We start from the raw sequence: 12,255 nt of genomic DNA on the forward strand, positions 1-12,255 counted from the left end.
TTCACTACAGTAACACTCAAATCACATCTTAGGCCACGCTTCATTTTCTAATAGGATCTACAACCTGCAAACACTGATCATTACAAGCATTTTAGCAAATTAATATAGCCATGCATGTGAGGTTCAAGCATGTGCAGCCATGTTAAACCACAATTGTTACAATACAGTATGGTCCTCGTTTTTCTGCAGCTGGAAAATAAACACACTGTTTCCACTCATCCCTAAGAGAGCTTTTGTTGTGCGCACACAAAAATTGAGTCATGTGACACACTCCGTTTGGCATTTTGTGGCGGAAGCTACTTTTTGCACGTCTGCCAAAAATAAAATTCAAATTCAGACTGAAATAATGTTTAATCACTGCACTTGTTTGAATTCTGATTCACTCTGTTTACATTTCTAGACAAACAGAAGTTGCTGGAACACACCAACATCTCGCATATAGTTACTTTAATACCAGATGAGATACATATTGGCATACCTGAATTAGTTCATTGAGTTGTACTTACAGTAGAATTATTATTATTAATATTACTATTTAGATAATTTAGTCAACTTTTCCTTAGTTGATACACGTGACCCCAACGTCAGTGTGATATACCCCAGTCCTAATATATTTGATGTAATAAACAAAAAGTTGAAGATTTTTTTCCCCCCAAAATCAAATAGCTTATTTTTAATAACATACATTTAACAACTAAGTTAATGTTTCTAATGACAATTTTTACTGTTCATATCGAGTCTTGATTTGCAAATGTTATAACTTACATCACTCAGAACATTTTTTAAAATGTTCGATTCTTTTTTCAAAATAAAAGCACTTACATTTACCTTGGGAAAAACATCCACACATCTGAATTTATCTGGTTCAGGGTTAAAGACTATTAACTCAGTTGACATATTACTTTCATTTACATTTTCAAACTTTAATTAATTACTTAATACTTTTTGTAAATGCCAAATTTATTAAGTTTTGCCAAGTTAGAGAACTATCATATTATTTGTGTCAGTATCACTACATTTGAATGCAAAAATACATTTTGCAGAGCCATATTAAACGGAAAATAATGATGTAAGATTCAAATGAGTAAAAATGTATTCTAAAATAAGCTTCATGTTGCTAAATTTTCCCTGAATTGAAAATCTTTTGTGCTTTGCATAAATAGGATAAATTCAGACTTTCAGTTTGTCATCATCTTCAGCGACAGGAGGATATCACAGTGACACACGGTTTAATCATTGGACGGTAAACACAAGTTTAGCTTTCTTAATGGTGTCCTTTTATTTACATCTCAGAGACAAGGAGCCTGTTGATCAATGCTGACCCCTTCCTCAAGCAAAGTAATTGTAATCATGAGTCTGTCATATTAAATATATTTGTTCCAAGTCTTCCTTGTTGTTAGTGCGCATCCCCCACATGTAATTAATTTATACACAGAAAAGTAGCTAGTCACCACAGACCCGTTCACACTTTTACTGCCATTCAATGAACCAAATGAAATATATACAAATGCACTAAATGACATACTTTCCCCTCCTTGTGGTTGCTGTGTTTCTGAAAAAAAAAAAAAAAAAGTAACACAAACATTAAGTAACGAAGATACATTTTCTATGTGTGCTGAGTGGGAGTTTGTTTGCACTGCCATGAGGGGTTGTTCATGGTGATTACTGAAATTCAATACCAAATGAAAACAACCCATTCATTTTAGGAGCTGGGAGATGAGGACTAATATGAATATGAAAGTTTGGCTCTGCTTCAGGTCTGAAGAGTGAGTAAGAAGAAGAGAAACAATGAACGACAGCAATGAAACAACCTGATCAACCTGACTAGCACACCCAACAACACGCTGGGAACATCCGACGGTGGGGAGAGCTTTTAAAGGAACTCATGGCTAAAGTGGGGCTTGGTGAGCAAAAATATTTTTGAAGAAATAGGCTTAGTATCGTGTGACTAATAAACTTAAAATATTTCCAATGGGAAAACATGACAGAATAGTAATATAAATACTCTCATGTTGTCATGTTTGGGTTTAAAGCACAATGACCATAACAAGCTCCCTGTAAGGCTGTCCTTTGTGATCCAAAATTATTAATTATTCCAAACAAAAACGTGTTTTTTTTTTTTTAAAGTATCCTGTCTCCAGGTGATTATTAATACAATTACAATTAAAATTAAAACAAAAAATATAATATCACTCTTCAATGTCGGAATGACTTCAAGAATCCAAGTCAAAGTAATTCTATTCTAGTAAAATTGGTGATGGTAGCTGGACTTAATTTGACCTTTATCTGAAGGTCACCTCTCATAAAAAGACCAAAATGAACTCGCAAATTGAACAACTAAAACTACAACAAATTAATTCCCTTTACAGATCATAAATGACGCATAGATTGGGCAGTCTTGCATCAATCTGCAAATGAAGTAATTAAAGAGTTATGTTTGTATTCAAAGACAAACAGGCTGAATGTAATGGGTACTTGCTTTACTTACTTGCTAGTTCCATGATATCTGGCTCCTCCCGGGCTAGTTTCTCTCTGGCCACGTCTGCGATCGGCCCAAAGATGACCACAGGCCTTAGGAACCCAGCTGAGTGACGACATAATTAAATGATGTTACAATTGTAAACAGGAGACTTTGTCAAAATTAGAAAAATCACCTCACAACCTAGTATCAATCAAAAAAAGTATAATAAGAATAACAAAGATAGGTGGGCATCTGGGTTTAATTGTAGCTTCCTGTGCTCTCTCACCTTCCCTCAGCACCACCCTCTCGTAGGCAGGAAACTTGGTCTGCACCGGCTGGGCTGACAGGTCTTCCCTGCTTTTCCGCAAATTCCTCTTGGAACTCCGCAAGCCTCTGAATCTCCAGAAATCTGCTCTATCACCTCCTGGTGTTTTTGGAAGTGTATACTGCACACTGGACAGCTGCTCAGCTCTGTGTGAGTAAATGGGATGCAATTGTAAGGTCAGAAGGTAAGTGTTTTACTCAGACCTGAAATCAAAACAAGGATAATAATAGCTAAGACAAAACATAAATAATAATAATCATCATCTTCATCCACAAGATGTAAATGACATGTTATAAATAGGAAGTACCGGTAATTACCATCACTGACAAACAGCTGATGATGTCTTGAAAGACTAGGATATAGAAAATGTTCAGCTCATGAAAAATGGGAGCAAAAACACAAGTGTTCTGTTTATATTTTTGTTCAGTGTATTTACATGTCAGTGCTACATGTATTAAAGACAATTATTGCTTTAATCAATAATAAATTACACAATAAAAAGGTTTAGAAGCTGACACGTAGTATATTTATTCACAGTATTCAATGCATAAGTAAGAACAACTCATGCATAGCTGCGTCTCTACCTCAGTAAGGAATCTTTGTATGAACAAAGCCAGTGGCAGTGAAAGTCATTGAGACAGACTTAAATACATTTGGTCTGATAATGATGTATATGATTTATACTTAAAGTGTTCTTACAAACTTCACAAAGTGAGTCTTACCTGATGCAAAGGATGTGCTACAACTGAACTCATTTAAAGGACACTTCAGAAAACACCACAACAATAAGCTGCAATAAACTATGACAACTATGTGAAGAGCAAAGGAAGCCAAGGTGTGGTAGGATACAAAAATATCTTATCTGCTCTTAAATCTTTTCTTCTCATTTAAAAAAAAAAAAAAACCTGCAGTCTATTTCTTTGTCTCCACCCCTTCCCATTGGTGAGGTGCCAAAACAAGCTGTACAAGTAAAAGCTATGAACAGATGCATCTTATACCTGTTCTTGTTTGGAATGATGCCTCTTTCCACCTCCTGGTGGTTCTTTCCAATGCGGATAGCAAGCCAAGATCCTAATTTGCCATTGTAAAGTGTGTCTACAACACGGAACACCTCGCCCTTGTTAAAGCTCAGCCCGTACGGCGACTCTTTTTCATATTCAAAATGTGTCCGAATGTAGAAGGAGTCGCCCACATCTGACTCCACTATCCTCCGATACACTGCAGGTGATACAAAAAACAACAGATGATTAAAGTTAGAAGGCGATGCCACTGTGTTAAAGGTGTGTTTGCAGCAGCAAACATAACACTTAAGACTGTCCAAGCTCACCATCTTTTTTCTTTTGAGCGAGAATAGTAACTTCCTCTCCTCTGGGAAGGTCCAGCAGGAAAAGCACAGCCTCCTCACGGATGATGTTAGCAAAGTCCACATTGTTTACCTGCAGATATAGAAGCAGAAAAAAACCCAATAAAACAGTGTCAGTGTGGTGCTTTTATATGCTTTGTACTATATGCTCCATTTTAGGGGTTGTGTTTTACATGAAAACACCAAATAATGGACACATACAAACTTTGTCTAATGTATTTCCATCCAGCAGCCTCTCCCAGTGTCCTGCTGCTGGCCTAAACACAATATCTAGTGTTTATTGACTCTGCTTGAAGAGCAGCAGGGGAACTAAAAATGCATGAACCACAGAAGCCACCTTTATTCTTCTCAAAAACAGAGGGGCTTAATGTCTTTATCAGTGCTCACACACTGTGACTAAAGGCAAAAAAACTTCTAAAGTCAGGAAACAATGTGCTGGAAGCCTTTCTTTTTGAGGAACAATTGGGCAAAAAAATGTTTATAGCAAATTTTGGTCACAAGGCAATCCATGGTTCTTCATAGAAGGATAACACGTTAAGTCATTACAAGGGCGAAATGTATGGATTGCATTAAAACAAGACAAAAAAAACAAGAAAAGCATACAACCAGATGATAATGTAGAATTAAAACAAGAACACTCAGAGAGCGCAAACCTCTACCAAGTACGAAATCTCCTCCCTGTCAAATATTGGCAATTATCTGGTTCAGTGATCCTTGCTTCAAAAGGCTTGAAAGACATTTCTATCCCCATTAATAGCAATACAGTAAGTCTAAATGTATGGGACCCCCCCGCCCTTTTTTTTCTCAAAAAATTGTGACGAAATGAGCAATCCAGACCTGATCCAGATTAAACTCGGAGTAATTGAGAAATCTACCAAACATAACTGAATAAAATCTCATAAAGATCGGTTAGTTGTGAACAGAGATGTGAATATATGAAGTTTTGCCAATGATTATTAAGAGAAGGGGATTTTTCCATTTTTTAATCTGATCCAGAATCAGTATAATAATCTGGATCTCCAGGTTAAAATTTTGTTGAAATGCATAATGTATTTTATATCTAATCCTGCTAAAAGACAAACAAATCAACGCTCACATAAAGCTCATCTAAAAGCAGTGGCTACAGATTAAAACACTACTGAAAAGCTGCGGTGAAATGAAATACAGTATTTTGTGGGTTCAGACTATGTAGACGAATGAACAAGTTGTTGCACGTTCATTCAAATGTGATCAACCTGTTTGTCCTTTAGAAAGAAGCACATTTTAACTTTGATAAACAAGCCTTTAAGTGGGTGTAATGGTGCAGACTGGATCCAACTGTGACATCAAGAGGGATTTCATCATCAGCAATGTTGCTCTAGTCTTCAGTGGAACAGTCAATTGTCCATTGTTAATTGTTCCGAGGCCAGAGAGTAAAAACGACTTCTATTGTGTCCTCATGCTGGAAACAAGGGGAGTTCTGACACGGGGTGAAGCCCATGAATGACTCACTGGCTGAAAGATACATCGTGTGTATTCCCAAGAATCTCTTACAATGAAGTAAATCTTTTCTTGTCCATGGACCACACAGATTTGACTATTACCAGCAAGTTAGTTTGTAGATTAGCTGCCTTGTCTTCTTCACAGTTTTTCAAATAACAGATAAATAAAAAAGGGCAACCTGAATTGAACCCAACCAAATAACTATATGAGGTTAAATTCTTTACTTACATAAAAAGCTGCAAAAGGCTTATATGAAGACGTGCGTTTTACTGTATTACAAGAACGTACGACACAGTTACAATTATTGTATAATATTGTAATTTGTAACTGTGAATAAATGTACAAACATCAAGTGAATTATATGCAGATCATTTTCCATTTGGGATCATTAAAATATGCAATGAAATTACAAACAATTCATTTGCTGCACACAGCCCTCCATCCCCTCTCCTATAGTAAAAAGGCAGAGATTATGGTAGAGACAACAGAAAATTTACATTGGTTAAGTCACAAAGTGCAGCTTACCCTGAGAATCTGGTCCCCCTCTTCCAGCCCCTCTTTAGCTGCAGGACTGTCTTCCAAAACTCCTGCCACAAAGATTCCCACATCGTTCCCACCAGCGAGACGCAGGCCGACACTGTCTCCCTTTTTGAACTTGACCAGTTTCATACTTGGTCTACAGAAAAGCACAGGTGACTTAAAGGTCAGCGAGTCATGCATTTAAAAGGACAAGAAAAACTGTACCGTTAAAGTCACATGACATGCAGTAATAATAAAAGTCAGTGCTAAATATTTGCTCCTATGGCATAAAATGATTTTTTTTAGCATGGAATTGAAGAACTTTATTTTACCTAAGGATGCTGTCATCATGAGCAGCACTGGGCACAGGGGCATCAGAGGGGCTGACTGGCAGGTCCACATCAGGCTGACCAGGCTGTGCATAAACTGGCTTTGGTTCTGCAACAAAAACAATAACACAATGTAGAATGACATGCAAACTAAATCACTGATAAGTAAGACAAATGTTGTCCTTGGTTTCTTTGGATGTCTCGAACAGAAGCTTTGTAACAGCAGAGAAATAACTGGAGATGATTTCAAAATTGAAATAATTTTCAATCATTGGCATGCGTTATATTATAGGATCCATTGAACATACTGTAATTATTCTAAGGATTAGGGAAGGCCAACAAAGCAACATACACGACTTGGCTCTTGGAGATAAATTTTACTCCTTCTATGAAAAGTCATTCAAGTCATGTACTGTATGTCTAATTGAATCAATAAAATCACAAGTATAACAATGATATTAACGCAAAGCTTTTAGACTGAAAGTGTTGTGTAGTTTGATATAGCATTTTGGACTAAACCACCAAAGCTAAGGTTTTTAAATTACATTCTAATTCTGTACACATTCCATTACATTGCAGAACTCTTCTCATCATGCAGATAATACTAAACGTCTTTCCTCTGTAAGTTACAATAATATAACAATAACAGTGATCCAAATGTGAGTAAAGAGTAATATGATGAGTAGAAGTTTACCAGGCAGCGGAGGTAACAGTTTATCATCTCTAGAGCTGGCCGGGTCGCTGCCCTGTGAGAGGACGCTGTCATCAGAGTTTTTGACTGATGTGGAAATGGCACCGGCTTTAGATATGCGCTCCTCATCTCGACTTCGATGGCTGAAAAACACAAAAAGAATAAATGCATTTTATTTTGTATAATCCATACAGAGGGCAATTGCAATTGAAAAACTTACAGTGTGTAAAACAAATAATTCTCTCAGGTGTTTAGTTCTCTTTGTTCAGGTGATGTAATGAGTCCTTTGGCTAGCGTATAGTATTAGTTTCTTCTGCTGACACAAGCATGAAAACATGCATACTAAAATCAGAACAGCGTGAAACAAAGATGAGGCCAAGAGAAAGGTAATGGTTGAAGAAATTGAATGAAAAGACAATAAACAGATAAAGGAACTAAGAGTTGCTCTGCACACGAGTAGCTAAGGACAGTGTTCTACAGTCTTCAGGGAAACAAAGGAGAAAAAGGCAGCAGTTTTCTGATGTCTAATGTAGACTCACTCACAATTCACAGGCACTCTTAGAAGTAAAAACATAGACGTAGAAAGAGAATTGGACCAAGGCACTGTGCATAACCTTTTAGAACGGCACACTATTCATTCCAACTTACTGTTTGACCTGGATAAAGTAAATAGTCGAAAGCTCCGTTTGTGTGTGTACATGTGTTTGAAAAGGAAAGAAAAGGCATGACTCCCTAAAACAATGGTTGAATTCCAATCTGATCATGTGACTGCCTGCTTTTGTAAAGAAGGTGAAGTCAACCAGCTCTGACCAGAAGGCTTCTCTTCGATGTTCTTATAAAGCAGGGGTTTTCAACTGGTCTCACCCTGGGACCCACATTTTACCACAGTCATCTATCATGACCCACTTTTTTTTTTTTGTAGAATTCAACCAACCAAATTTAGTTTTTCAAAAATAGCTCTTGAAAACACATATATAATCTTTTTTTAAACATAAATCTATATATTTTCCCGTGCAACATGAATTTCACACCATGCCTGTCAAAAGAAAAGTTTATTTCAGAATAAAAGACAAGTCCAAAATGAGAGACATTAAGTGGTCTATTTTTTTTTTTTGAACAGCTGTCCGCGACCCACTCAGTACAGGTTCGCGACCCACTTTTGGGTCCTGACCAAGCAGTTGAGAATCGCTGTTGTAAAGCATTCATAAAAAAAATATACTATATAGGTATTTATTTACATCCAGAGAGAGAAAAACACAATTTAGACAGTTTATTCTATAACTAAAAATTACAGCTTAGAGCATTAATTAGTCTGGCAGGTTTTATTGCACTTACATTTTACAAATAAACACATTTACAAAGCTTTGTCTCTGTAGACTCACAGACTCCGTAGACTTGTGTGCACCACCATGGCCTGTGTCATGTTTTTCTAACTAGTAAATGCTAAAAAAATAAAACTTAAGCATAACAGAAAAATTATAATGGAACTGACAAGTGTATCATTTGCATGTTTCAATAATGAATAAGAGTAGGAAAAATGACAAGGAACAGAGTAGGTGATGGAGTAATATATGCAAAATGAGATGCACGTTGGCACAGTCGGATGTTGGAAAAGGTGTCACAATATAATGAAGCATGTACCGTGCTCTCTGTAGGAGAAAATAAGCCAGAGACAAAGGGAAAGGATAGAAGTTGTAGCGTTGGATAGTCAGACCAGAATTATGACACTGGGAAATAGTCAGAGCCATTAGAATTTTCACACCATTTACAAACCAAAACAGCCAATTCTATTCCAACTAACTGAAAAGTCAACGAAAATAACAAAAAGTAAAATACTTACACAAATGCACCTGTCAGTTGAACCATGATGCGTACCTTAAAGTTTGTATCTTGAAGCCTTAACTGAAAACACGCCCTTTGAGGTTGCACAACATGTACTCGGCTCATATGCAACATTTAATGAAGAGCTTTTTTGACCATTACTGATGGGGGGGGATAATGCCTGAGCCATGCAGCCAATCAAATTCAACCAACCATCTGGCTTGGGGCAAAGCACTGTGGGAAGTATGTCAAATTCTTTTCAGTCCTCCCTAAGCCAGTAGTAAAGACAGTCCCTTACATCACAGTGCAGTGGCAGTCTGACTGAAACAGTTGTTAAACCAGTAGTCACGTAAAAAGTGGAACTCCTCTTACATATTACTCTGTCAAACCTATAATGAACAACTTAAGTTCTCACCACATTTGTATTTACTACACATTATCAAAGAGAGACTGAGTGAAGTTGGCAGCACTACTAAGTGCTCACAGTCACAGGGATGTGTTCACATACAGTAGAAGCAATCTGTGCAACACTGGACTTGCCCTCATTCCGCACTGAAACAAGCACAGCTTTACTTCACGGTGTGTCATCATAACGCACTGTCTAATCAAATCACTGGCCTCACCGTTATTCTGTTCACACAACTGACAGACAGCCAGACAGTTAAAGCAAGCCACAGCACAGTGAACTAACAACTAGCAGCAAAATGCTAGTCAGGTCTCAATCTAAATGGTCCAATTTTAAATCTAGAAATTAAATTAAAATTTCATTCATTTTATTTTGGCAACAACAACAGTCCCTAACTCAGGGTTTTCTACAGCTTCAGTCAAATTAAATTTAAGACTTTTTAAGACTTTTTTTATTGCCATTTGAAATTAAATTTAAGACCAACTGCCACATCAGTTACATCAGAATCAGAAATCAGAAATGTTTTATTTGCCATGTACAGTTTTGAGGACAGTACAAGGAATTTGACTTGGTGGTTGGTGCACAAAACAAGCAACAAAAAGAAATAAAAGAAATAAAAACAGAACAACAAAGCACAACCCAGCAACAATAATAATAATAATAATGATAAATATAAAGGATGAGGGATAAATAAAGGATAGATAGAGAATAAAGGATAAATAGGATAAATATAAATATAAATATATATATATACAGTGCAGCAGGTATCAAGCTGGTGGAGGTGGTGATCGGGTGGGGGGGGGGGGGGTTCAGTGGGTGACTTGGGGTGTGTTCATGTGGATGGTGGCAGAGGGAAAGAAGCTGTTTTTGTGTCTGGAGGTTCTGGTCCTGATGGACCGAAACCTCCTACCAGAAGGGAGAGATTGAAACAGTTTATGACCGGGGTGGGAGGGGTCGGCCACAATCTTTCCTGCACGCCTCAAAATCCTGGAGGCGTACAGGTCCATAGGGTTAGGGTAATTTTTTCCAGTGTCTAGTGTAGACGTGCAACTGGCGGCCCCCAAAGTAATGACACAAAATGACAGTAAAATACACAAACAACAGACTAAAATCATCAAAATCACTCCAAAAACACACAAGATGACTACAAAAATAGCCAGAAATCTAAAAAACAACAACAAAAATACAAAGAACAAAACCAATAAGAAAAATCTTTGTTGGACAGGCCATTTTCTTTATATTTTTTCATGTTGTTGAAAGTTACTGCAAGTATGATGAGCATCTGCAACCACGTCACTGTTTTGTAGTTGGTTCCACTGTCGAGATTGCGAGACGTAAAATTGTATATTTTTAAAAAGCGAATGTTACTAGTTATTTTGAAATGTGAGACTACTTACAATCATAAAAATCATACTTAGTATGTGTTAAAATGTAAGACTTTTGAAACAATGATTTAAGACATTTTAATGACAATTAAGGCCTTATTTTTATATTTATGAACTTAAAGGGGACATATCATGGTTTTAAATCCTTCCTTTTTACATATAAATCATACAGTTGTGGTCTATATAAAGCAGAACTGCAATGCTTGGGTCTGGCTAACGCTAGCGCCAAGCTAACGTCACGAAATGCATTTTAATACAGTCTTTTCAAAGACATAAATGGCAAAATGAAATGACTAATGAAAACGTTAGACTTAAATTAAATCACGTAGGCCATATCATCAAGGATCTAAAACGAGCACACAGCGCTAACATATGAAGTCTGAAGACGGTGCAACTGCTAATGCTAACAAAACAATGACAGGGACGTCTTATCATCACACTTTTTAGCGTTATTTACAGCTTACCGAAGTGCTCTTTTCGTCGTCTCCAAAGATAGAAGGAATTGAACCCTCAATCAGACAAAGTCTTTCAGCAAATCCTTCTTTATACTGGCAGAGGTTTCAGAAGCAGTCATCCTTGAAGTGCTTCGCGCACACAAAAATGACCTTACACACAGATGTGGGTACATTGCAGTGAAAAATAAAACTCAACCAGGCACTTCGAAAAGGTTCTGATGCTGGGAGACGGTGTAATGAAGCGTGTGGGTTACTACATCCAACAACCGAACATTTTGACTTATCCTCTCATAACTTCAGCATCCTTGAGCTTGGACTACAAAATAAAAGCGAGAAATAAAAATGGCGGATTGCTCGAAGTGTTAGACCTGGAGTTGATGTCCTAATATGGCAGTTCCGCTGCAAATACTGTGATGTAATAGTTCAAAAAAAATAATAGAGAATAGAAAAATCAAAACAGATTGAAAAATATGAGCAAAACAGAATATAAAGATATCTACGGAGCACCTGAAGAGACTAATTTGATTTTTTTCTGTACTTCTAAGCACTCTAAATATGCAACAAAATGCATTTAAGGGCTAAAAAAGTGGATTTAGCATGATATGTCCCCTTTAATGCCTTTTAAGACTTTTCAAGCATGCGGGAGCCCTGCTAACTGGCTGGTTTAGATACAGAGTGAATTTCATTGTTTATTGACAGTTCTCTTTAGTGTAACCTCTCATTTTAATGATCCATGAACAAAATGCTTTGTGTGTTTGTTGATCTGCGACATACAGGATTCAAACATAAACAAGCATGAAAACTTTTCATTGATTCATAAAACTATTAAAAAAAATAACTGTTTCCAGACAATCTCGTCAGGTGAAATTCAAAATCTGCTCAATAAATTATTCCGCTGCTTGCTCTAATTAGCCTTTCATTTATATCCTACAAAATTTAAAACAATACTTGCTACACAAATTCAACTGGATAAGAAAACACTAGCACAACAAGACAATAGAAAGGTAAAGTGAAAGAA

The 12,255-nt window shown here is 36.8% G+C and overlaps 1 protein-coding gene across 9 annotated transcripts in view; it reads right to left on the minus strand.

Moving 5' to 3' along the window:
- tjp1a (tight junction protein 1a) overlaps positions 1–12,255 on the minus strand; it is a 142,701-nt gene that overhangs the window by 15,907 nt on the left and 114,539 nt on the right. For 6 of the 9 annotated variants that reach the window (XM_028473229.1, XM_028473266.1, XM_028473258.1 and 3 more), the window contains 8 exons: positions 7,174–7,313; positions 6,483–6,588; positions 6,157–6,307; positions 4,114–4,222; positions 3,785–4,004; positions 2,748–2,932; positions 2,489–2,584; positions 1,526–1,552 (listed from right to left, as the gene is read on the minus strand). In XM_028473229.1, coding sequence (XP_028329030.1) covers positions 1,526–1,552; positions 2,489–2,584; positions 2,748–2,932; positions 3,785–4,004; positions 4,114–4,222; positions 6,157–6,307; positions 6,483–6,588; positions 7,174–7,313 — 1,034 coding nt within the window. The remainder of the gene's footprint in view (positions 1–1,525; positions 1,553–2,488; positions 2,585–2,747; positions 2,933–3,784; positions 4,005–4,113; positions 4,223–6,156; positions 6,308–6,482; positions 6,589–7,173; positions 7,314–12,255) is intronic. The other 3 variants (XM_028473297.1, XM_028473239.1, XM_028473288.1) reach the window with 1 other exon arrangement.

The sequence above is a fragment of the Gouania willdenowi genome, chromosome 3 (genome assembly GCF_900634775.1).
Source record: "Gouania willdenowi chromosome 3, fGouWil2.1, whole genome shotgun sequence".
In the NCBI taxonomy this organism is placed as follows: Eukaryota; Metazoa; Chordata; class Actinopteri; order Blenniiformes; family Gobiesocidae; genus Gouania; species Gouania willdenowi.